Consider the following 27125-nt stretch of genomic DNA (forward strand, 5'->3'; position numbering starts at 1 on the left):
CGATCCCAATACGAAGTTCGCGAACATCAGGGATATCCATCGGGCTCAAATCGAAGCGGGTGAAAAGGAGGTTATCACGGCTGAATCCAGCGACTCTGAATGCCCTAGTGAGGCTGGCAGCTGTATTGTAGTGGGTGTGGTTGAGGATCAATAGTTAATAGTAATGAGGAGGTTGGGTTGTGATCCCATCGTTTTTGTGGTGCCAGAAACAGGGGGGTGCCAGGAAGTGGGTATGTTGACTTACTCTCGCTAAGTCCATTTCAACGTAAACAAATCGTGATTGTGTCAAAATTTAAGGAAGCTGAATACTGACACTTTCACGGCACGTTCTGCTATCTCGAGTTGCATGGATGGTGACTAGCTGTCTCCCATATGGCCACAGCTCAGAGTTACTTGTGGAACAGCAAGCTGGAGTCTACGCCCTCAAAAGCTATCATTCTTGGTTTCAAAGCAACTATATACGGAAGTTTTCACGTCGTCAGGCATCACTCACTAATCAATCGCGTTCTCTAAGAGCCGACTTTCAAATTCAAACCCAGGCAATCAGCCTGACCGGCGAGAAATCATTCGCCTACGCCAGTGGATTTTATGATGACATCACATCTTTCGATACTATTTCAATACTACATTTGGAGAAATGAACGAAGAGAGCTATCTCGTTCGTCTTAGGCTTAGGTTATAAGATTTATCCAGTGCCTAAAGGTAAGTTCAACTTTCTGTTTCGACGTGCAATGAGATACATTCATGAAATGCCGATCAGTGATCAAACTTCAAAATGCGTGCCCCTTGCCAATCTAGATAACTAGCTTGATAATCTCCTATGACGAATGAATATCCGTTCTATCATGTTGTGGATTCACCAAGTCCGAGATGAGCACTCACCTTACAATAAGTTCTGAGATCAGACACAGAGCTTCTTCACGATGGGAGAAAGCTTACATCCTCGTTTTTGAGCATGATAGACTGGATTTTCGTTTCTAGTATCTTGCCAGAAAACTCCGTTTAACGTTGAGTGTCACCGAAGTAAGGCTGCTTCAAAGCGTCAACTTTTGCTATGGCGGATTCCCTCTCCGAAAGGGGCTCTCGAAGAAGCTTTCGAGTCTTCATCTGTAACAAACCATTATCCATATGTTGTGTACATTATCATGCTGTAGTAGACAACCTACCAGCAGCTAATCTTGGCCGTAGAAGCTTGAAGAATCGCACCAATAGGTGCACCTAATGCTGCAGCTTCTGCTTCGATGCTAGTGAGCGTCTCAGCAACTCGGTCTTCTCGTTCAAGAAGCGGCGTTATTTAAGAGTTATGCTCCGGAATTTGACTGTGTTCAATAATCCTAGAGGCCACGGCTGCATCAAATTTGATTTATGTTACCCTGAAGAGATACAACAGTATCCAGCATCGCCTCCACTTTGTTCGAAGATGTGCCTCTGCACCGCAGCATCAACTTCCTTCTGAACAACGCTAAGCAGAGACAGAGAGAAGTCAAACATGTAATGAGAAATTTGGAAGAACTCCGTCAAAAGCTATGCAATCACCGAAGGTTATTCTTTCGTCGATTACAGCGGCACAGCCGCTAGTAACATCTCATACAACTTGACAAGTATCATGATCTTAAACACCTCGAAGAGAGGGCAACCTGTTAAAGCCTTTTGGCCTTCGTACAATGATACTAACCTATATCACATTGACTAACAGCCTCAAGCTAACAGTCTCCAAATTTCCAAGTATTGATGCCCCTGAGCGATTGGCATGAGTCGGCATCAGGTCACGCTCAAGGTGATTGCAGGAGAATGATACCACCGTACTAGAACAGAAGTATCGAAGCACTCGAATGTTTCGAATTCGGAGTGAATCCATCACTAAAAAGTCAAAGTGTACCGAACTGGCTTCATTCACTATATATTTACTGAGAATCCTTCATATACAACGCTATCCATTGCTCCCAACCTCAGTCTGCTCAGTGACGTGCAGCCTATCCTTCGGTCCTCAAGCACATCCAGTCTCGAGATGCTTAGCAACCCTTAAGAGCATCCTTCTTGTTCTGCTGGTTCTGGTCGATACCCCCAGAGAATTCCTTCTCCATCTGGGCGATGGTATCCAGATCAGCGTTGTTGCCCGTGAGACCCTGAGCCTGCTTCAACTCGGTAGCCTGTGCGTTTTGGACCTATAATGACTTGTCAGATTGCTGTTTTTTACCGCTTCACTTTGTGGGGTAAAAGTCCGAACGTACCTTCTTCAGACCCGGAATTGCGGCGTTACCCTTGGGAGCGATCTTCTGGTTCTCGGCGCGGACATCCGCTCCAGACTTGACAGTAGCGACGAGCTTGGTCTTAGCCTGGTCGAACTGACCCTTGTTCCCAGACTGAACAGCCTTCTTCACAGCAGCGACATCCTTCTGCTCTTGCTTCTGGATGGAGATGTTCTTGTCGATACCAGTAGCCAGCTTCTTGGCAGCAGCGCACTCGTCAGCGGTAGGCCTGGTGTTTCCTCCGGTTCCGTTCTTCGTGGCCTTGGTGGTCTGACCCTTGTTGGTGTTGCCGTTGTTGTTGGTCTTCGTCTTAGTGCCCTTATTTCCGTTGTTGTTATTATTCTTATTCTTGTTCTTGTCGGCGGCGTCTTGCGCAGCGACGGCTTCTACCGGCGCCGGCGCGGGCAGAGCAATGACGAAAGTGAAGAGAAGGAAGAGAGAGAGGAGAAGCTGAGTGTAACGCATCTTGAATAATAGTGTTTAGTGATCTAAGTGATAGGCGTGATATGATGTAAAGAATGTAGAGGGTGAAGAGCCTTTAGTAGTAAGACTTGATGAACTGGAAAGAGACTGAGTTGATGATCCCAAAGCCAGAAGTGAGAGTTTCTTTGATTGAATTATATAGCCCAACCTTCCGAGCAAAATTCGGACACGGCCACTTACACCCAGTTTCCATCGCGTCGTCATCTCAAACGATTAGGCGAACATACTTCGTCCGAGTACGCCGAAGACCCTGTCCGCCGCACGATGGGAAGCAACTCAGTCCCAGTCATCGCGATGCTTTCAGGGGTCGTTTCGCTCTCGGGTGAAGCTTCAATTCACAATGTGGGTGTCCACAACGGTCACCCCGCGCGCATCGCCCGGCCCGTCTGATGTCTGAACCGAGAGAGACAAGCTTTGGGGTGGATTCGAAGGAGAAGAAGGTTTACCCGCAAGTGTTTTGGGCTGATCTTTTGAGCCAGTCGCTGGCTGGGATCGCCGCACATCGCGTTTCACCTCGCTCGCCTTGGGGCTGCTCTGTCTACGGATTTTCTGCTCAATGCGTCAAGACACCAACCAGAATCGTTCCCATCGCGCGAGCTTCTTGAGTGCTTCTTCTTGAAGCTGGTTCATGGATCACTGGCACCGACAGACGGCTGAAGATCTCCATCCAGTTGTTGGAAGCGTTCTACCACAAGCGCCAGTCACAATTCTTGGCGAGAACGAGTGTTCACACCAAATTCATCCAACCCTCGGCTCTGTTCCCTCGGTCTGGACCTAGCATTACTCCTCCTAACTTCCATCCTTTTGTTCACTTGAGTGTCAGGTCTACTTCATCTTTTGCCGAATTTTAGAGGCCTTCAGATCATCTGCTACAAGTCTGATCATTTCGCATAGTGGTCACTCGCCTTCTTCTTGCGTCGATGACTCGTCTGGCTGGTGCTTCGGAGTCCGATATATCGCCCTGCCGAATGAGCAGGTTTCAATTGCTTCTATAAACAATCTGCCAATCGCTTGAGCAACCGGACCCGATTTCGAGGCAACATGTTTGGTGGCTTGGCAAGATCAGTCAAGACGCCAAGACATGTCGGCCTCGTCATTCAGTAGTTGTTTCGCGTGGACTTGCTCAACAGGACACAAAGAAGCAAAGGGAAACATGAATCACAATTCTTCATTTGGTTCAGAAAACTGAACTTCTTTGATGAGTTCGAAAGTAAGCTGAAGATATTACGCTCCGTCCCCTTCGGTACCTTGGCGGCGTCCGATTCTTAGAAAGGCAGCCGATAATCACTACATGTCCACACGTGGTGATTACATTTCCCAGAGTCAATCCAGAATCAGAGCGTGCGTGCAGAGAGGTTGCCAAAGGGCTGGAATCAAGCCAGCCCAACGAGGAAAACAAAGTTCGCCGAGTCTCAGGTTCGCTGGTGGGCTGATCTCAAAACTGGGACGGACCCTGCATGTGCTGAGGAGCAAGGCAAAAGATGCCGTTTCCGTTATCCGTAATATGGAAGCACGAGGCTTGTAAACACGCTGCCCGCGGTCTCCTCGGCCGGCCTCCATCTTTTCTCCGCCTCGCGTTTGTCCCCTGCCGGAAGTGGAGGGAAGGGAGAGTTTAAGCTCTGGTGACATGAATCAAGAGCGGCACTACCGTAGTAGCAGGGTCTCAAAAGTTGCTTGAAACTCTCAACTAGTGCGAAAACTGCTAAGCCTCCCCTTCATTGTCGTTTTAGCCATGTTGGAGAATTAAGGCTCCGGGACGCTCATTCCACATCATATTGTAATGAAGGGGCAGGAAGGGAGAACTGTAATACCTATCCCACATTGAGTCCCACGCGGTTTCCGAACGGATCAAATTTGCTGGCAATCGTCTGAAGATTGTGTCTTCGGATAATTTTCCACAAGATCGTCGTCGTCCCAACAATTTCGCTAAGACGGGCCTCGCCAAGGACTCGTCAATGTTGTACCCGTCCAGGTCGTTCGTCGATCAGTTTCTGGGCGGTCATCACTATAACAACTCACATATCATAATGCATTGCTCTCACATTACTCGATTGAATTACACTAAGGGATGGTCTGCCCAAGCTGACGTCCGTTGATACAATCGGTCAGCATGGGTCTAGCAGCTGGAAAATCGGAGTTTTCGCTAGACAGTGTCCGTCTTGAATATGCGCGTTTAAGCTTGAGGGCATACCCGGCACTAGTTAATGCTCGTCGTGAGACTCCCCAAGTGAAAAGTAGAAGCAGTCCTTGTCTTTCGGAGATGACGAACAGGCCACACGTCAACGGTCTCATCAAGGTGCGAAGATTGCACAGCCTGCTTTCCGCATCTGTCATTCTGCAAGGCGCTCAATTTGGTGAAGGCATCGACGCGGGGAGAATTGAGTCGAAGTTTACTCGTAGATCAAACCAAACCTTCTTATTTGTCAGGCAACTTACTGCTTCCGGCGTGACGCGTGGTCGGAAATCCGGCAAGATGGGTGCGTCAATATGTCGAACTCGGGTCATCCTGGTCATTGGCCAGCCGCAGCAACCCACAGGCCGTGCCGCGCTCGATGAGGTGATTTTCGGAGATCTCCTTCGGTGTAAGTCTGCCGATTCTTGATCAAAAGTGGCCGGCGTCAGTGTCTCGGGTTCGAGACTGATCTCGGGAATGGCGATTACTCACATGATCATGGAGTGCAGTGTGCTTCATCATTGCATGTCAAATGGAAAACGAACTCGCTTTCGTTTCCCACACATGAACCTTCAAGTCTCGGTGCAGGTCACTCGGACTCAGAAATGATTTGTAAGAAGCCATGACAGATCCAACAACTTTCTGTACTATTCGTGGCTCGGATCTAAAGACGGTTTCGTTCTATCTATAAGAGTTGTTCCTGACCAAATTTGTCCGAATTACTTTGAAGAATGTACGATCAGGCTCGATGAAATATTAACTACAGCGGAATGCCCTATCTAAATAGCTTTTCCATCGACACCGCTCTTCCTTTCATGGTGCAAAATCTGATAGGTCTTCTTCGCTGACTGGTTTTTCTTGGGGCAACTCGGTAGTAGTCTTCTCATATATGTCGAATGAGCTGTCAGAGTTCTCGGCATCTTGCCCTTTAGTCGTTTCCAACCTTTCCCCAGATCCAAGCTGCACAGGACTCGCTCGACTGTTTTCAGGAGTCAAGTTTGACCAGGGGTATCTTGCATGGTCTATCTTCTCCTTGCCTTTCCCATAGATATCGAAGTCGAAGCTTGAATCGCTTGCGTCGCCGTCGCTCTCTCCGCCAGAGTCTGAAGGGGCAAAGTCGCTACCTGTATCCCTCGGTCCTGGCTCTACTGTAAGGCCTGGAGAAAAGAGATTGAGTGAATTCTTTTTCTGCATTTTCGATCGAGGTTTGCGTCTTCGTGCTGCCGCCGCCGGTACTCGAATGAGAAGCTTATGCTCGTGGACAACCTCTAGTCTATCACGGCTAGGAAACAAGTGCTGGAATCCCGCATTTGGTCGAACAGAAGTCAAGGCGACTTTAATCACCTTCTCGTCCAAAAGATCAGCTGAAATGCTGCCTAGGCGACTCAGAAAAGATTCGAAGTCAGCAATTTGGTCCTTTGTCACATCGACGTGGTCGACCCCCTCTATCACGATGTAAACCATCGGAGATGGAAGAACGCGCAGGCATTCTACGAAGATCCTCCATGAGAGATCCAGGTCTGTCTTAGCGGCAACGAAAATCTCGGCATTAAAGAGCTCCGGGTCACCATGTGAAGTTACTGCTGGGAACCTCTGTAGCATGCTAAATAGGAGACTTTGCACGAGAACGCGCGATTTTGGTGTGACGTCGTTTCTCCCACGATTGAGACTTCCGAAATACGAAAGTGCGTTGTAGCCGCTCTCTGTAGCTGCTCTCTGTAGCTGCTCGCACAATCTTGAGAGACAGGTCTGTAGTCCAGCTAGGGCAGCGGGGAATCTCGTATCCATCCACCCACAGAAGGCCAGAGTCTTTGCTGCTCAGCCACGAGTGGAACGAAGAGAGACGCAAGACATTGACACTCTCCGATAGGTAAGACAATGGGAGTAGATCTATCTCAAGCTGAACCTGTAGAAAACTGTTCTCTAGGGGAAGTAGGTCTTGAAAGAAGTCTTCGCGTATTTCCAGTCTAGGCGGTTTGAGAAGTGCTCGGTCAAGACTTTGAGATGCTAGACCATTAAATGAGAACTCTAAGCTCCATGTTTTGATTTCCGCGCTCACCTTCAATTGCTCGAGCTCTTTGCTTTCGACTTATTTCATCCCTATGTATGATCTCTTTGTTCGTTATGTTAGCATTGAAAAGTATCTTGGACGGGTTCTCAGGGGTCCACCTTCTAGTACGCCAATAATTCGTGCATGGCCTTCTTTGACCTCAGCGAGGTCCCCAAGCAGACTGCTCTGCTTCTCAAATTGGTAGATCATGAACTGGACCTCAGCTTCCTGTCTCAAGATGGCGTAATTGTCGTCAATGGTCTTGAGAATTGGACCAAGCCTAGTTTCGAAAGGCGTGATGATTGTTTTCAATGTTTTGACTAGTTGTGAGCAACAGCATTCTAATAGTTAGCATGTTGAAGAGTACCGTGTTTTAGGTGAGAAATTCCCATACTTAAGCAGTTTCTCCGCAGATATCTGAGACAAAATCCAAGGAACTCCGCGATGGAAATGTAAATAGCCGATGCCGCATCCGCCATCCTTTCAAAAGGATAAAAAGACAAAAGAAGGCTCACAAGCTCAAGCTTGGCCCCTATTCGTCCAAGGTTGGTAACAATGCCTTCTTTCACCTTTTGTTACTCGATTGGGACCATTAACAGCAGCTTGATGGTTCCCCAAGCTAGGCTGACCCATTCGGGGTGGTGCTGTGCTAGTGTATCCATGATTGCGGCATAATGAAGACTCGATTTGCAAAACTGCTGTAAACCGGCTTGGATGCTATTGCCGAGACTCCTGTCTCCTTCATTCGGAGAATCAGCCTCCTGCAAGGCTTTTGCCTGAGCGAGCACATCCTTCAACTCGCAGCCCTGCTTGACCACAATTTCGCCTTTGTGATGTGAGGCTACGGTATTGTACTCGTTGACAGCTACCTCCAGCTGCTCGAATTCATTGCGCAGTGATGGGTTCTTTGCCAAGTCGAGCGCCCAGGCAGGTCGGTTTACGTTGGCAGTTCCAAGTGGGCCACCAGTTGCCGACAGTGATGACGTCTCTAATTCTAAATCCCTAACGTGTTGAGCAGTCTTTAAAGACTCAATTAAATCTACTTCATTCATGGACTTATGATTTTGAGGCTTGGTCTTATCAAGAAGACTACTCAACTTGGCGTTGTGGAGTTGCGGTCTTAGAAGTCTTTTTAGAGATGGTTGACCTAGCCTGATGATCTGCCTCAGCGAACTACCCCGATCGGGGGGCTCGCTAATATTTAATATCGAGTAGTTTAGGGCGCGGTTAATATTTCCTCTAGCTACGAGGTTTGTAATACCTTATTAATAAGATTATTATTAAATTAGAAGTCTAATTCGATTGCGGTATATAGCTAACTACGCAGGGGCTAATTAGGGGCCTTATTTATAATTATCGTAGCTAGCCTAACTTATAATTAGAACCTCTTTTTTATACTTATATAAAAATTTATATAGTTTAATTAATCTTTTTATTAACTTATAGTTATTATAACTAGCTAGTCGTAATAAGTATATTAGTAAAAGTTAAGGCTATAAGTACTAAGTAAATAGTATCGTAGTTATAAATAGCTTTTTTAAAACTATATTTATAAGTTATAAAGTAAGTAAGGTTTTAGTAATTAATTATAGTTTTTTTAGAAAAGTTCTTAATAAAAATAATTAAAAGCGATCGTAAGATTTAATATTAAGTTAATTATTAAAAAAGTTATAAAAAATCTATTCTTAAGCTTAGTTTAAGTTTATATTATATATAAGTCTCGTTTTTAAATATATCCTTTATAATATTCTTATTTATTATTATTTAACTATTTACTAAATAGTTATCCGTTTTACTTATTTATAATCGTTCGTCCTACTTATTTATAAATATCCGTTCTTTATTTTATTATATAATTATAATTACGTAACTTATTTATAGTTTTTTTATCCTAAGAGGAGTTACCCTAAGTTTATATTTTTATATATATAATATAATAATTATTATAAGTTTTATAGGGCGAGGCCCTAGCCTTATTATACGTATTAAGTCGTAATATTAGCTTCTCTTTTTAAAAGTCTAATTTTTTAAGCTTATAAATAAGTCATCTATTCCTAAATTAGGGAATCGTTAAGTATTTTTTTAAAATATATTAATATAATATTAAGTTAAATTAAAAAATCGAAATCTCTAATAGCTATGTCTCGTCGTAAATTATTATATATTATTCGTTTTTCTAATAAAAATATAAAAATAATACCTTATTTAAATTATTACTCACGAGGGGTTTATTATTTAGTTTTTTTTAATTTTAAGGTTTATAAAATATACTATTATTTAAGTATTTTATATAATACTTTTATTAACGCTATTTATATTTATAAATATTATATTTTTATTCGTTAAGGTCTTAGCTAATTAAATATAATTAGTTAGTTAGTAATAAAGTTTAATCGTTTTAATTATAAAAAAAAAGTAAAAGAGTTATAGTTTTAAAAAAGAGCTATAGAGTTATAAAAAAAAGCTAAGGCTTATTAATAAGCTTAAGCTAAGTTAAATAAGTCGTTATTTAAATTAGAGCGTCTTTATTTTTAAAAGCGAATAATATTTAAAAAGAGTTAGATTATATTAAAGGAGTTTTCTAAAAGTTCTAAAAATACTTCTTTAGTAGCCCGTAAAGTATAAGCTAATAATATTTTTAAAATTATTAATTAAGATACTATAATAACTAGGAGTTTTAAATTTAATTTTAATTTTAATACTCCTTAAGAAGTTATTAAGAGTTCTAAAAGTTTATAATAAGTTCTTATATATTTTCTTTATATCTATAGTTTTTTTATTTAATAAAATATTTTTTTTATTATCCTTTATTTTATAGTTAATAATTCGTTTAACTTTATATTTTAATTAGTTTAGTTTAATAATAATATAAATTTTTATATATAAACTTCTTAGTATAAGCTCGAGTAATAAGATATAAAAAACGGGGTAGTATTATATTATATTTAATAATTTTAATTCATAATTAATTAATAAAACTTTTTTAATAATTTTAAAAAATCTAAGCTTTTTATAATCTAATTTATTATTTAGTTTTTTTATTTTAATATTATAATAAAAAAAATAGGTACTATCCCCCTTTTTTAAAAATAGTCCTCTAATCTTTAATTTATTTATATTTTTTTTTATATACTATTATACGAATTTAAGGTTTATTAATATTTATTTATAGATTTTTTTAAATTTACTTATATTTATTATAGCTTTTATAGCTTATAGTTTTTATTATACTTCTTTATATATTATTAACTAAAATCCGTAATTAAAATAAAATAGGGATTCTCTTATACTTTTACTAATTATATTATTATATATAAACTGGGCTATTAATAGAAGTGCTACCTAATTATTCTAGTTATAATTTATATAATAATAGAGGTATATTTTAAAGATCTAGTTAATCCTTTTTATTTATCTATCGGTTTATAAATAAAATAATATTAATAATTTATAGTTTATACTAAGTTACGAAATTAGAGATTTCTAAAATTTTAAAATAAATAGCTTATCCCTATTAAAAATAATTTTTTTTAATAAACCGTAGTTTAAAAGTATAATTTTAATAAATATATATACTGAGTCTTCTATAGTACTTAATTCCTTATAAAGAATAAAATATACAAACTTAGTAAGTCGGTCGACTATAATTAAAATACTATTATACTATACTTTAATAAATAGTTCTTTAGACTTTAGTAGTTTAATAATAAAATCCTATATAATTAAATACTATACTTTTATTAATAATTATAATAATTATAGCTCGCTATAGGGCTTATATAAGCTATTTTTATTTTTTTTATAAGTTACGCAGTCCTTAATTATTTTTATAATTTTAATATATATAATAAATTTATTATAATATTAGCGAATCCGTTTTTACGTTTTAATAATTCTTTAGTAACCGTATATTAGTATATTATAAATTTCTATAATAAGCTTAGGGGTTATTTTTTTAATTAGGCTAATATTAATCTTTTTAATTATTATAAGAAGTTTTATAATTAATATAAAACTATTATCTTTTTTTTATTTAAGAATAACTTATATCTCTTTAGGGACCGCGATTTTATAATTAGGTCTTTTACTAAGAGCGTTTATTTTACTATTCTCTAAACTTTTTTAATAAATAATTTAAAAATTATATTTAAATAAGAATTCGCTCTATTTAATTTATTATTTATTTAAATTCTTATTTATTATAAAGTTTATAAGGTTCTTATAGTTTATATAAACTATAACTTCGTATTTAGTTCTAAATAATTATAATCTCTATTCTTAAAATACTTTAATAATTATTATTAGTTCTTTATTATAGATTTACTAATGTAATTTTACTTTATAAAATACTTTAGAATAGAAGTAATATAAGTAAAGCTTTTTTTATTTATTTCGTTATCCTAGGACCGCTCTTATAATAAAGTTTAAAGTATTAGTTTCGATTTTAAAAGGCTTTTAGGGATCTAGGATTATAATAACTAGTTCGGAAACGACTATATTTTTAATTTTAATAAATACTTTTTTATACTTAAAATTTTAAATAAATAGGGTATCCTTTTATATTAAGTTATTAAGAGGTCTAATTATATTAATATAGTCCTTAAGGAATTATTAATAAAAATTAATAAATTTTAAAAATCCTTATACGTCCTTAACGTTTTATAATATAAACTAGTCCTTAATTATTTTTATTTTTAATACTTATATATAAATTTATCTTAGTATAATAGTATATTTTAAGAAATCTATTTTTTATATATAGAACTTATATTCAAAAAGTTTAGTATATAACTTAATATTTTAGAGCTTTTAAAATACTATATAAATATACTTTTTATATATTTTAAAGTTAGGGAAGAAAATAAAAATATTATTAATATAAATAATAATAAAAATATTAACATACTCTTAGAGTACGTAGTTAACTATTATTTAAAAAGTTATTAAAGTATTAATAAGTCCGAAAGGTATAACGAGGTATTTAAAGAGTCCTCTATAAATTTAGAATACCGTTTTTTATTTATCTCTTTTTTTAAATTTAAATCTAGTTAAATACTTTTTTAAAGTCTATAATAATAAACTAATTAACTTTATAAAATAGATCTCTAAGCTTAGTAATAAATAATAAGGGATAGTAATTTTTTTTCGTAATTTTGTTTAGTTTTTTATAGTTAATAATAAGTTTTAATTTTTTACCCTTTTTTAGTATAAAAAATAAGGGGAATTTTATAAAAGAATTCGATAATTAAATATATCCTTTCTTAAGTTTTTTATTAATATATTTATTAAAATACTCTTATTCTCCTTAATTTATTAAGTATATTAAATAGAACCTAGGCTATATTCCTTTTTTAAGTTCGATTTTTATATCCTAATTATTATATTTTAGTAATCCTATTTCTTTAAGTTTTATAAATAGTTTTATATATATTTAGTACTTTTTAAATATAGTTTAGAGTTATTATAATCCTTAATCGTTATTACTACGTACGAACTTCTTAAAGCTTTTTATTATTTTAATAAAAACTATATATTATATTTATTCTCGTTTTTTAAAAGTTATTAAAAACCTATTTAAACCTTTTTTTTTTTAAGTTATTTAGTAACTAAATTTTCTTAGAGAACTTAGCTAGTAATTTAATTTATCTATAAGTTATACTTTCGTAACTATAAGATTTTTAAAATAACGTTAATATTTCTAATTTCTATAATATTATACTATAGTTATTTTAATTAATTATTAATATATATTAAGAAGTATACGGTTTTTTAATTTATATATTTATAATTATAATTAACTCGTTCTTTTTTTATTATTTATAGTCGATACGAGTTATCTTTTTATATTTATAATAAATTAAGTTTATTTATTATTTTTAATAAAATATAAGTTTCTTATACGCTACTATTAATAATAATATTTAATCCTCGTTTATAAATATTAAATTTAACTCGTAAGTATATATTATTACGTTATTTAGTTATATATAAGAACTTTTTTTTTATTTTTATTTCTTATTATTCTTTTATAATTAGCCTTTTTAATTTTTTAATATACACTTTTTTTATTAAGTACTTTACTCGCATAGTTCTTATTATTCTCTTTATACTTTAGCTTTTTTAATATAATAGATTTAGTATTAGTTATATTTATAATTTTTTTATTTTATATATTCGCTATTAAAGTACTTTATAAAGAAGTTAGGGTTTAGATTAAATATTATTTTATTATTATTATTAAAGTTTAGTAATATTTAACTAAGTAGCTAGTCCTCTATATAAATATCCCTAATAAGTTTATTATTACGTTTTTATAAATAAAAATAGCTATTTTATTTATATACGAAGTATAAGAGGTATTTATTATTTAAATACTCTATTTAAAATAATTCTTTATAAAAAGAGTTTTCGGGGTTAAATAAAAAATAGTTTTTATCTATATAGGGGGTTATTATAACTTTTTTACGTTCTTTAATTTTATAAAACTAAATAGTTTAGTTATTTTTAAATAAATAAATATATTCGTATTATAGTTTATTATTATTTTTTTTAAAACTAGTATTATTAACGCTAAGTAATATTTTATAATTAATTTCTATTTAAGTACGTTATCGGGCGATATTACGAAGTTCGTCCGAATTATAAAGTAATTCTATTTTATTAAAATAAAAAGAGCTAGTTCCTATTTTAATATTTTTTTTTTTAAAATTAAAATTAATCTTTTTTTTTTTTTATAATTCCGAAGTTAAAAGTCGGTTTTTTAATTATTTTAATCTTATTTTTATATAAGAAGTTTTTAAACTATTCCTTAATTTTATAAATAAATCTTTTATTACTATTTACTTTTTATATTATATAAATAGATTTAGTTAGGGTTTTATTTAAATCGAGTTTTGTTTTAGACTTAGTAAATTATTTTTAGTTTATATAGTTTCGTTATATTATATAAACGAGGCTATTTATAATTCTTTTTATATTAAGTCCTCTTTTTTTAAGTTTAAAAAGCTACTCTTTTATATTAACTAGGAGTTTTTATTTAATTCGTTTTTTAAAAAAGTAAAATATATTTTTTATAACGGGGTCTATTTTAGCTTTTTTTTTTATATTTTTATAAATTTAAAAGAGTATAATAATATATTTAGTATTATTTTTTTTAAAAGTATAGGGTCGGTAAGTAAATATCCTTTTTTTTTTATTACTATTACTAAAGTTTTAATAAATAATATAGTATTATATCCGGATCGTCCTATATTCTTAGGTTACTTAGGGTACTATCCTATTTATTTTTTATTATTTTAATAAATAAAATAGTTATTATTATAATAAGCTATTTATAAAAGTTATTTATAGGGTACTTTTTTATTTATAATATTAGCTCGTTTTTTTAAAATAGGTTAGTATTAAATATACTTAGGTTATTAGTAATTTCTAACTATATATCTTAGCTTATTATAGTTATAATATTTAAAGTCTTTTTTTTATTACGGTTTTTTATATTTAGTAATACTAAGGTTTATAAGTCCTCCGTATTACTTATAAAACGTGCTTTATTATTATTAGTTTTTTAGGTTATTTTAGTAATTACTTAGTAATTTACTATAGTTTTAGTACTTTTTATTAAAATTAGCTTAAGGGCGTCGTACTTCTCTTTTTTCTTTATATTACTTATATAATTAAGTATCGATCTTAATAATAAGCTTAATATACTATAAGAATTTTATTAGTATTTTTATTTTACTAAGTTCGTTTTTATTTTTATTTTTTAATCCTTAATAAAACAAAAAGATATAGGTTTTTTTAATAAAATCGAGTTATATTACGAGTTTTTTAAACTTAATAACGTAGTACAAAATAAACTTAGTTTATTAAAAATTAGTTAAGTTTTTTTTAGTTTATTACTTTTTATTAAAATCTTAGAATAAGAATTTAAGGGCGCTTTAAAATCTTATTATATTATTAAAAATGTTTATAATTTCTTTTTTATAATATAGTAAATAACTATTATTATTAAAGAACTTTTTTTAAAAGGGTTCGAACTATTTTAAAGCTCGTTTTTTAAAAAAGGTCGCTACGTAAATAACTCGCTTAGTTTTATTATAGAAATTAGTAATATAAAACGTTTAATAAGTTCTAATTTAAATTAAAAATCCTTTAAAACGTTTAGTAATTCTATTAAAAATAATAGGTATATTAAGCTTAAGTTTTTTTTATTTATTTATAAGAATTTTAATAATATTAATAATAGCTCGGAGGGTTCTAACTTCTTATTCTAAATTATTTTTTTTTTTTAATTCCTAGGTTAATTATAGCTTTATTAACTATATTTTAAAAAATAATAATATTTTTATTATTCTTAGCTAAAGTTATAGCTATTTAAGTAGAGTTATTATTAAAGAGCTCTATAAGTTCTTTATTCTACTTATTATTTTTTTTAATAATATATTATATTTTTTTATAATCTATTTTTTTAAAAACTACGTCGTTATTAAAGTTATAAGTAATATTAAGTATTTTATTATCTTTAACCTTAACTAGCTCGCTAACTAAGTTAACGGGTTATTTAAAATTAAATAAAGGGGTACTTAGGGTTTTAGAAAATATTATCGTTCGTTTTATTATTTAGTAAGTTTCGTAAGGTTAACTTATTAAATAAGAGTAATTAAAATATTATAATTAGCTAATTATAATAAGTATATTAATAAAAGTTAAGGCTATAAGTACTAAGTAAATAGTATTATAATTATAAATAGCTTCCCTAAAACTATATTTATAAGTTATAAAATAAGTAAAGCTTTAGTAATTAATTATAGTTTTTTTAAAAGGGTTCTTAATAAAAATAGTTAAAAATAATTATAAAATTTAATACTAAGTTAATTATTAAAAAAGCTATAAAAAGTCTATTTTTAAACCCGGCTTAAGTTTATATTATATATAAGTTTCGTTTTTAAATATATTTTTTATAATATTCTTATTTATTATTATTTAACTATTTACTAAATAGTTATCCGTTTTACTTATTTATAATTATTTATCTTATTTATTTATAGGCGTCCGTTTTTTATTTTATTATATAATTATAGTTATATAATTTATTTATAATTTTTTTATCCCGAGAGGAGTTACCCTAAGTCCGTATTTTTATATATATAGTATAGTAGCTACTATAGGTCTTATAGGGCGAGGCCCTAGCCTTATTATACGTATTGGGTCGTAATAATAGTTTAAACTAACTACTTTATAATAGGGATATTAATATTAATTAGTAGTTAAATTTTATTATTATAAATTAATAAGGTATTTTATTACGTAAAAAAGACGACCTCTTAATACTATATAAAATAGGAGATTTATATTAATTAATTTTATAAAAATAAATAAAAAAAGAGGCAATTTTTAAATATTATATAAAATTAAATAATTGTAGCTTTTTATTATTTATGAGAGGTCGATATTTATTATATTAAACTATATTAATTAATAGAACTACTTAAATAAATAGTTTTTTATTATTATTTTAAATAGCTTTTTTATTAAATAACTTTTTTATAGCCGGCTTATAATTAAAAATTAATTAGTTAAATTAGTAAAAAGAAATACCTATGTAGTAACTACTTACTTAATTAATTAGTATAATAAATAAGCTTAATAATATAATATAAAAAAATACTATATAATTAAAACAAAGGATTTTTAAATATAAATATTTTTATTTAGTAATAAAGGTAACTTTATAAGAGTTATAAAGCTAAGAAATTTATAATATATAAAAAGGTCTATTATTATAAAGATTTTATAAATATAACTATAAGCTTACGATTTAAATAACCTTTTTATAACTCCCTTAACTACTCCCTAAGTATTACTTAAGAATATAATATAAAGAACGGTTTTATAAAAAAAGAGGGGATTTAAAAGTTTTAATAATATCGAGCTAAGAGTATTATAAATTTTAAAAATTAACTTAAAAAAAAAGTAGTTACCTTAAAGTAGTTTTATAACCTCTTATTAAAGTTATAATTAACCTAAAAAAAAGCTAAAAAAACGAGGATTTAAAGGGAAAAAAATTTTTTTTAGAGGGTTATTAAAGAACTTTTTTTTTATATTAGCTCTTAGTACGAAATTATTAATTTTAAGAAATTAACTAAGTAATAAAAGGAATTATTAGTAAGTAATAATTACTTAATAATAATTAAGTTATAAAAAAAACTATTTAAAAAATATAAAATAGGGTATTAAAAAGCTATAAAAGAAAAGATTTTTAAAGTAATTAACCCTATTTAATATAAGTAACGAAGTAATAAGTATTTTTAATAAGTCCTTTAGACCTACGATTTTATAAAAAGGAGGGCTTAATTTTATTAATTATATTTAATTACTTATTTAGCTTTTAATAGCCTATTTAGCTTTTTTACGAGCTATTTAGTATTTATTTTTAACTATTCTTTTAGAATATTACTTTAAAGAAAGTAGGTTAAAAAAAAAGTAATTTAAAAATAATAAAAGATACGAGGCTTAAGAAGTTAGAAATATATAAAATAATAAAAATCGGTAATTAATAAAAATCCTAAGATTAATTATTATATTTTTTTATAATAATATAAACGTTTACTATTACTATTAAAAAAGGAATTATTAAAACTTACTTTTTTATATTAAATAAAAAAGAGGATTTTAGTAAGTATAATAGTTAGTAATTTAAAAAGGTAATAATAATTATTAAAAATAGTAAAAATAAGAATAATAATAAGATAATAAGAAAAAATAAGAATTATTTAGATTTTAATAAATTCGTTAAGTAATAAAAGTACGAATTTATTATAGCTAGCGCGTAAATTAAATATATTCTTATTAAAATTAAATATATTAGTAATTATTAATATAAGTATAAGTTAGAGTACGACCCTTAGTAAGTTAAGGTAAAAAAAAGAAGAAAAAACCCGATTTTAAATAGAATCCTAATTCTTTATAAATAAATAAATATTAATTTAAATTATTAAGGGACGTAGATATATAAGATTATAAATTAGTTTAATAATAAGTAAATTAATATAATATTAATCTATTTAACTAAGGTTTATAAGAAAAAGGGGCTATAAGGGTAATCCCTATTTTATAAACTTATAAACGACCTTAATTATTAACTAAATAAATAGTTTATAAATATAAGCTTAGGAATTACGAAAGTAATTAATAAATTCCTTTATAAATAAGGGGTATTATTAACGTAATTATAATTACGAGAGCTATATAAAATTTTAATAATAACAATTATAAAAAAGGAATTCGTATTATAAAACTAGGTATAAGTTAATAAAGTATAAAATTATTTTAACGAATTTAAAAAAAGAATAAACGACTTAGATTTTTTTTTTATAATTATTAATAATAATTTATTATTATAAAAGGATATATAAAAATAAAATATAATACTAAATATATAATAATTAATAATTCTACTTATTTTAATTTATAGCTCGTTATTATTATTAATACGAAATTTAGTACTAATTAGTTAATAAAAAAGGAGATAAATAACTTAAAGTTATTAATAATACGTAATAATATAAAGATTATATATAAATATTAAAAATATAGTAATAAATATAAAGTAATTTATAGACTTTAAAAAGATTTTTTTAAAAGAAAATTATATTCTAGGGAGAAGTACGAGGTTTTATAAAAAACCTTAACGATATTTTATAATTATTATAAAAAAGTTGGGATTAGGGAATATTAGTATTATTTAGTAATTAATATTATACTCGTAAATAAAGCCTTTAATTATTATTATGAAGTAGTACGTAATTTTAATTAGAACGATTTTTTTAGTATTATTAACGTAATTTAAAGCCGTTTCGAAACTTATAATAAGAATTTAAAGCTCTTATTTAAACTATAAATAATTTTTTTTATATTTATAACTAAGATAATAGAGGGTAAATTACGAATAAAAATCTTTAAAGAGCTTATTAATTAAATTAATAAGTTAGTAAAAACTTAGCTAAATAAGGGAACTAACGAGTAAAAAGTTAAATATTTTTATATTATAATTTAATACGTATTAAAAATAAAAATAACCTTATATTAAGTACTTAAAAATTATAAAACGCTCTATTTAAAGCTAAGATCTAGTTTTAATATTAAAATAAAAATACTATACTAAACCTACTTTTAAGTATATAACGGCCCTTATTAATAATATTAAATCGACTAAATATATAATAAAAGAAAAAAAAGATTAGGTATAGTAATTATTAATAAGGAGGCCTAAATTTGTTAAATAGATAAAGATTTAATTTATAAATAAAGTAATAAAAAAAGTAATATTTTATTTATAAAAAGGATAAATATTAGTTAAGTAATTATTTTAAAAAAGAGTATACTAAATTATATAAATAATATAAAAAGTTAAGGATAATAAATAGTAAAACTAGCCCTCGTTAATTTAATTAATTCTTTATTATATATAAAAGTAGATTTAGGGGTACGGAACTTAGTAATAGTAGTTATAGTAGCGGCCTAGAGTATTTATTTTTTATAAAAAATTTAGAAAATAAAAAGGATCTTACCCCTTATATTAACGAATTAAATTATAATAAAATTAATAATATTAACTACTCCTTTTTTATATTATTAACTTTTAGAGGATATATAAAGCTAAATAAATAAAAAGTAATAAAAGCCCTTAATAAATAGGCTTTTTTTTTATAAATAATAAGGGAAAGTCCCTTAAATAGTAGATATAGAGGTAGATAAAAGGACGAATTTAATAATATAGAATTCTATTTTTTTAATATTTAAAGAGAAGATATTACCTCTATTAATATTAAAAAAAAAAGATAGTACTAAGTAATTCTAAAAATAATTAAAAAGGTCCTTTTTATATTACTTAGATTACTTAAATACTAAGCTTATATAAGTATTTTATATAAGCGAAAAGTACGGCTTAGATAATTTCTATAAGATTATCCTAAATATAGGAGTATTATAATAGTTAATAAAAAGAAAGGAGTAATTCTAAGTATTATAAAAAATCGTATTAGTAATACTTAATATATTAATAATAAGTATTATAAGAATTAGCTTTAACCTAGGTAAAGAAATTATTATTTTAAGTATAGTAAAAATAAAAACGTATTTTAAAATAATAACTTTTTATATTCTACTTATTAATACCTTATTTCTCTTATATTTAAAAAATATAGATCGACTAAGTATTATTTTTAATAATATAAAAAATAGAATTTTTAGTAATAAGTATTTTAAAATAGTTAAATAACGATAGGGGTATATATTTATAAAGCTTATTAATAATATAAAGTTAATTAATTATTTAATAAAAAATAAGTTAAAATAATTATATTAGAAATTTAGGTACTTATTAATTACGAGGCTATATAGCCTCCTAAAGTAATTAAGTAATAATAATATTAAAATAGGGGTACTAAAATAGTTAATAAAAGTGTACTATTAATACTAAATAAATACGTAGAGCTTATATAAATTTAAATTTAAATTACGTAATAAGCTTAATTTTAATTAGGAAATCGTTATTAATATTTTCTATTTAAATAGTTAACTAGTTTTATATATAATTAACGAGGCTATATTATTTTAAATAAGATAATTCTTTTAGGATTTATAAATAAAAATAGTATAAGTAGCCCTATAAAAAAGCTAGATTAATATATACTAAGGACCGTTAAATAGTATTAAAACTAATATTAATACGAGTTTTAAGTTAATAGAATTTAAAAAAAATATAACAGCCTATAATATATAGCTAAAAGTCGTGCCCGTAAAAGCGTACTATAGTATTAAAAAAATAAAAAGGGTATATTAATAATTAAAAAGGGCGTTTAGAATTATTAAAAAAGAAAATCCCGATTCTATTAATAACGAATATTTCTAAACGGTACTTAAGTATTATAATAATATTATAGGGCTTAATAAGCTTATACTAATATTATTAGTATTTAAAATATATTTAAAAACGACCTTAGCCTTATTATTATTACTAAATATAAGCTAATAAGCCTAAGTAATTAAAAAAATAATATAAACGCTACGCGAGGTAAGTATAAAAAAATAAGTTAATAAGGTAATTATTATATATAATAGTTCTAATATAGGGGCTAATTTAAATATATTTTTAAATTTAAATATACGAGTTTAGTACAAAATTACTTAGTAGTAGGCTAGATTATATAAATTAATTTTTATTAACGAGTAGTCTTACGTAATTATAAGAGATTATAACTAGTTACTTAAAGTATTAATTACTATAGTTAGATTATATTATATAGATCTTATTAAAGTAATTTTTAATTTATAAAAAGAAAAAGAGCGAAGAGAAATAGTATAACCTATAGTAAAGGTATAGGAAATTATTTTTAATAAAATTATTATAATAGTATTAATAAATAATAAAGAAAAGGAAATTACTAAAAGGGTACTAATATTATTAGTAAAACGGTGTAGAAGACTATAATAATAAGCCCTAATATAATAATTTATTATTAATAACGAGGTATTTAATACTTTTTATATAATAAAAAAGAAAGCTAATTACGAACTAATAATTAAATTATATAAAAAAGGTATTATTATAACTATTAAAAAGCTATATAAGAAATTAGATCTTATTAAAATAAATACTTTATATAATCGAGGGGTCTATTAATTTATCCTTTATAACCCTAAGAAATATAAAGGTTTTTATATATTTAAATTACGAATAGTATATAAAATTAAGAAGAAAAGAATACCCTAACTATATAAGAAATCTAGGTATATAATTTAGAAATACGGTAATATTAAAAAAGCGACGCTACTTATATAATTATTTATAGTATAGTACTATAGTTAGTAATTAATAATAATACTAATAATATTATTATAAAAAAAGGGATATAAGATTTAGAGCTATAATATTACTTAGGCCTATACTTAATTAGTTATAGGGCTTATAAAAAAAATCCTAGCCTACTTATTAAAAAAAATAATTAATAAGTACTTAAAAAGTACGATTATTAAAGTACTTAAACTATTATATAGACTTATAGAATTAGGTACTTATTAATAAGCTATATATTATAATTTTTATATTAATTAATTATTAATAATTATATTTATATATAACCCGTACTTATTAGTTTTTAAATATAAAAATAACTAATTTAGGATTATTAAAATATAAATTAATAATATATTAGGCCTATTTAATATTAATTTTATAAAAAAAGAGGATAAGGAGCTCTAAAAAGCGGGCTTCGTAACTAAGCTAAAAGAGGTCTTTATAATAAATAACTTATTAATATTTAATAATAGGATTTTTATAATTAAAAAGAAAACCGTTATTTTTTAATAAAAGGGGTAGAGTAAGAAAATTATTTTTATTAACCTAAACGTAATTAACGTTAAGAAGTAATATAAAATTAAGCTCGTATAGGGAGTATATATTATAAATATTTATTAGCCCGAGGTAATTTTTAATTATATAAGAGTAGTATAGGCTATAGAGCTAAGTAAATAAGATATAAAAGTACTTAATAAATAGCTTAAGTAATAATAAGTAAATTTTAATTAAGGCCTCGTTTATTATCTAATTAACTTTATTATTAATAAGCTCTATATTTTTATTAATAAGTTATTTATAAATAATAACGACCTTATTTTATAATTAGGATATATTATTATCCTAGTTAATAAGAATATAAATAAAAATAAATTTATTATATACAATAATATAATTTATTACTTATTAACTAAAAATAAGTAAGTAATAAGAAGTATATTAGTATTAGAAGTTTATAATATAATTAATAGTATTAACTTTACTTATACGATTTTAATAATATTAAAAAGGATTATTAATTAACTTAACCTTTTATTAATTTTAATAATTATTTATACTAATTCTTATTTATTATATAAATACTTTATTAAATTAGGAACGATAAAAAAAAAAGGTTTATAATTAATATTATAGCCCTTAAGTAATTATATAAAAAGTACGAGATCCTTAAGATTTATTAAATTAATAATAATAATAACCTTACTAATACTTTTATAAAAATAGTACTTAATAAGGGGCTAAAGTAATTTATAAGTAATAAAAAAGTTATTATATAAATAGAGGGATAAGTTATATAAAAAGAGTAAAGAAAAAAAGAAAAAAGAGACGACTTAATAAACGGGCCTAAAGTTAAATTATACCTCTAATTATAATAAGTAAATTAATAAAAAAAAAAAGTTAGTATTAGATTAGAAGTCTAATTTAATTATAGTATATAACTAACTATATAGGGGCTAATTAGGGGCCTTATTTATAATTATTATAACTAACCTAACCTATAGTTAGAACCTCCTTTTTATATTTATATAGAAATTTATATAGTTTAATTAATCTCTTCGTTAACCCACGGTTCGAACTAACTACCCTGTAATAGGGATACCAACAATCACCGTGGAGTGTTTCCTATCCTTATAAAGATAAGTAATAGGTTGGCGAAATCATGAACGGATTTATTTGATGCCACCAAACAGCAAGGTAGTGATGTCTGGATTAACCAGCCGTTCCGTCGACAGGCCGTGATGAGCCACAAATGTTGCTGCCTCCCGCTTTGCAGAAATGCCCAGGTCCAAACCGCTGACGTGTCAACGTATTATCGAGGCATATCTGCAAGAGTATGCGCAGACGAAACTGCAAATGCTGTGCGACGTATCGGCGCAGCGAATATTTGCCGCCTGCATAACATTCACGCATGAAGCTGGCCAATGAGAACACCGAGGACGACAAGGACGAAGCGTAAGCCACGCCGGCGAAGTTTTCTTGGGAAGGAGCAGGCAATAACTGTACCCTGTGACATTTTCAAAGCACCTCACTGGACTGATAAGCCCTTGAGGCGCACAACAAGATGCATGGTGGAGATTTTGCCTGAGAGGGTGTCGAATTTGCCTGAGAGGGTGTCTTCGAGTAGGCAAATATCATACGATGGAAGATGCAGGCCACCTGGCGCTGTGAAAGCGATCGGACATGTCCACAGTGGTGCAAGAAGAAAAGCGCTAAATTAGAACTTCCCAACAGACCAAACAGCCATCTCTAAGTTCTTGTCTTGTAAGCCAGCAGTAGGAAGGCAGTCTCAGACCACTCATACCGATGCTTCTAGGCAAGGCCCCAATTTCTCCAGCCATCTAGACTCCACGAATCCCGCACCTAAGTTTCCCTGCACTTTGGCTGAAATTTGAGAGTCTTTGCGATCAAGAAGCTAATACACGCGATTCACTGCCTCTTCTCAACATACCTTAAGGCGTCAGTCACTTTCGTTTTACAAACATCAAGCTTCAGCGCTATCATGAGTGAGATACAAGATGGTGCATCGGATACTGAATCCGAAAAATCATCAGAGTACTACTCAAGCGAATCAGCCCCAAATCGTTCTGACCGTAGGTACCAGCCATTATCCTTGGCCCAGCAAAGCTGACACTTCCATTCATACCCAGTTACTCCACCTCGCTATCCAGAAGGCAACTATGAACGGAGCCCAGACGATGACAGCGCTTCTGGCGATCGTCCTACTTTTCCGCGGAATATAAATGAAGTGAGTAGAATATTACCTAGTGCGGTTAATGAGAAACATCTCTCACAACTCCTAGTTTGGCGTGGACGTTAGACGACTGACCGTTCAATCCTACCGAAACCGGAGAGGAGAGTACCGAACGATCAGGCGAGCTGGCATTCGTTCGACAATCGAGAAGCGTATGCACGAGAACCTCATGCCACGTGTCATCTTCGCTCACGACATAGACGAAGTGAATGATGTCCAGAAGCATAGCATTGATATCGAGTGGGGGGGGTTTGATGATTTCATGGAACATCTTGAACCACTTCCCTATCGTAGGACCATAACACCCCGAGGATCGAGATTTTCCAGGCCTTTCGTCCCGCTGTTTCTACGCTTAGAAGCCCTTGAAAGAGTGGCATCGACCCCCATAGTAGTGACTCCCACCGAGAGCAACGGGACAACCTCAACACAGAATATTGGAATTGCAAGAGCAATACTGACGTTTCTCGATGAGAACGCTTGTGAAACACGGTTAAGAATCAAGGCATTGGAATCGGCGAGTCCTAGTACCCTGATACAATACGACGATCTGTGGATGCTTTACAAACCGGGCCAGACCATTTTCGAGAGAATCGACGGACCAGATACGGTTTGTTACATGGTAGACTTTCCGACCCTAGAAATGGAACCCGTCGGCAAGACATCGACGCAGAGCCGAATGCAACTGTTTCTACGGTGTTGGACACTAGAATATGACCCCCAGGATGACGCCTTCAAGAAAGAAAGTATGATGATTCAAGTTCAACCTTTTCAGGGCGGAATCGAGATTGCAAAACTCCGTTATCTCCCTGAAAAATTCGTGGAGGATCTCGGTGTCGTCAAGGCACTTTTGATCTATCGAGGCCGAAACTTTTGGGATATGAATACGAAATCTAGATATCGACAACTTAAGACCTCCTCGAAGCAGGGCCAAGACTGGCTCTCTGGACTTAGAGTGATTGTAGATGCCAAGGCCAAGAGTGCAATGAAGGAGATTCGGCATTCGGTTCCAGGTCGTTCGGGTGGCGGGGGGTTGCAGCAACCCGCCCCCCGTGCGTTTCATGGAACAGGTCACGATGGATTCGTCGATTTGAGTGGCCCAACCATGCCTATACCTATGCCAATAGGGTCAATACTGCCAACAGAGCGAATACCGCCGCCGCCACCAACAGAATCACCACGACAGGTCGGCTATTTTGAAGCTGAAACAAAGCCGAAGAACTGGTTTCGTGAATACGAAAGCATTCCCGCAAGCAGTGAGCCCGATACATTGGCTCTTATGTTGTGCCCTCGCATTGTATCAGCTTTCAGCCTCCGGAAAAAAACATGGGGTAGGTATCCGAACGCACCGTATCACTGTTTTGAGAGAGCTGATTGATAGAAAGATTCGTACAACGTGAGGGATCTCAAGCCCGTGCAGTTCGTAGCAGATACCTGGAAGCGACTCGTCCTAAAAACGGAATATAAAGATGTCGTTTGGGCCATGGTCAAGTCATATCTCAACCACAACACGGGATTTCATGACCTCGTTGATGGCAAGGGTGAAGGCTTAGTTGTTTTGCTCCATGGGCCACCAGGCGTCGGCAAAACCCTGACTGCAGGTAAGATTTTCTTATGACGCAAACAGAATCAAAACTTGATTCTAACATTACGTACCAAGAATGTGTTGCAGAGTCATTCAAGAAACCGCTTTACATGGTGACTGCTGGAGACCTAGGAACAAACCCCGATACACTCGAGGCGAAGTTGTCGACAATTTTCGATCATGCTGTGGCATGGGACGCTATACTGCTCTTAGACGAAGCAGACATCTTTCTACAGGACCGGGACTATGACAACTTACACAGGAATGCACTGGTCTCTAGTAAGTCTTGAGTACATCTGCTACTTGAATACATGGTAGCTTGAAAAGGTTCCTAACCAGAAACGAAGTCTTTTTACGGACTCTAGAATACTTCAACGGCATCATGTTTCTCACCAGCAACCGCGTCGGCGCCTTCGACCAAGCCTTCCAGTCCAGGATTCACATAACAATCGGCATGCCAGAATTTGATGAGACCCTTCGAAGGGGCGTCTGGAAAATCTTCATCCAAGATCTTGGCCGCGAGCGTCGCGATGGCTCGCCACCTCTGTTATCACGCGACGAGTGCAAGGCGTTGGGAACGGAAGTCACCAAATCTTGGGCCTCGCAACCTCTCAACGGCCGCCAGATCCGCAATTGCATCAGGAGCGCGCTGGCACTGGCCGAGAACGAGGGCGTTTCGCCAAACGCGAGTCATTTCAACAAGGTCATCAACCTCGGGAATGCTTTCACAAAGTACATGACCCAGTTGCAAAAGGCGGAGGCTGAGGAGATAGCTCAGATCAAGGGTGATAGGCTGGCAGCAATGAAGGACATCATGGCGCGGGAGAGTGATCTGTGAGCGAATATTCTTCAGCCCTGGAGGCCAGGAGAATCGTACATGTAGGGAGAGAGATACTTGGCGAGTGAAAGGACGGGTGGGCGGGTTGGCAGATGGATACTTGGAACTGATTTTCTATTCCTCAATATACTTATCACAAAT

At 31.0% G+C, this 27125-nt stretch overlaps 7 protein-coding genes across 7 annotated transcripts; 2 read left to right on the forward strand and 5 right to left on the reverse strand.

The window, feature by feature from the left end:
• Positions 1-2012: 2012 nt before the first annotated feature.
• On the reverse strand, positions 2013-2714 carry CTAM01_10499 (uncharacterized protein; the record flags this gene model as incomplete). Its single annotated transcript, XM_060526514.1, has 2 exons — positions 2013-2165; positions 2232-2714. 2 exons carry the CDS (start codon positions 2712-2714, stop codon positions 2013-2015), a joined length of 636 nt encoding a protein of 211 aa, XP_060378762.1.
• Positions 2715-5718: 3004 nt separating this feature from the next.
• Positions 5719-6693, reverse strand: CTAM01_10500 (uncharacterized protein; the record flags this gene model as incomplete). The annotated part of the gene is made up of 1 exon (XM_060526515.1): positions 5719-6693. The coding sequence occupies one exon, from the start codon at positions 6691-6693 to the stop codon at positions 5719-5721; it is 975 nt and encodes a 324-aa protein (XP_060378763.1).
• Positions 6694-7530: 837 nt separating this feature from the next.
• Positions 7531-8007, reverse strand: CTAM01_10501 (uncharacterized protein; the record flags this gene model as incomplete). Its single annotated transcript, XM_060526516.1, has 1 exon — positions 7531-8007. One exon carries the CDS (start codon positions 8005-8007, stop codon positions 7531-7533), a length of 477 nt encoding a protein of 158 aa, XP_060378764.1.
• Positions 8008-9889: 1882 nt separating this feature from the next.
• CTAM01_10502 (uncharacterized protein) lies at positions 9890-10042 on the reverse strand (the record flags this gene model as incomplete). Its single annotated transcript, XM_060526517.1, has 1 exon — positions 9890-10042. A coding segment is annotated over one exon (153 nt), but the record flags the coding sequence as incomplete, so codon positions are not given.
• A 1993-nt stretch (positions 10043-12035) lies between these two features.
• CTAM01_10503 (uncharacterized protein) lies at positions 12036-12197 on the reverse strand (the record flags this gene model as incomplete). The annotated part of the gene is made up of 1 exon (XM_060526518.1): positions 12036-12197. A coding segment is annotated over one exon (162 nt), but the record flags the coding sequence as incomplete, so codon positions are not given.
• Positions 12198-20006: 7809 nt separating this feature from the next.
• Positions 20007-20234, forward strand: CTAM01_10504 (uncharacterized protein; the record flags this gene model as incomplete). Its single annotated transcript, XM_060526519.1, has 1 exon — positions 20007-20234. A coding segment is annotated over one exon (228 nt), but the record flags the coding sequence as incomplete, so codon positions are not given.
• Positions 20235-23721: 3487 nt separating this feature from the next.
• On the forward strand, positions 23722-26984 carry CTAM01_10505 (ATPase; the record flags this gene model as incomplete). The annotated part of the gene is made up of 7 exons (XM_060526520.1): positions 23722-23765; positions 24300-24316; positions 24461-24558; positions 24614-25892; positions 25947-26162; positions 26222-26425; positions 26512-26984. The coding sequence occupies 7 exons, from the start codon at positions 23722-23724 to the stop codon at positions 26982-26984; spliced, it is 2331 nt and encodes a 776-aa protein (XP_060378768.1).
• Positions 26985-27125: the final 141 nt, after the last annotated feature.

This window comes from Colletotrichum tamarilloi, assembly GCF_030869305.1.
Source record: "Colletotrichum tamarilloi strain Tom-12 chromosome Unknown Scaffold_49.1, whole genome shotgun sequence".
In the NCBI taxonomy this organism is placed as follows: Eukaryota; Fungi; Ascomycota; class Sordariomycetes; order Glomerellales; family Glomerellaceae; genus Colletotrichum; species Colletotrichum tamarilloi.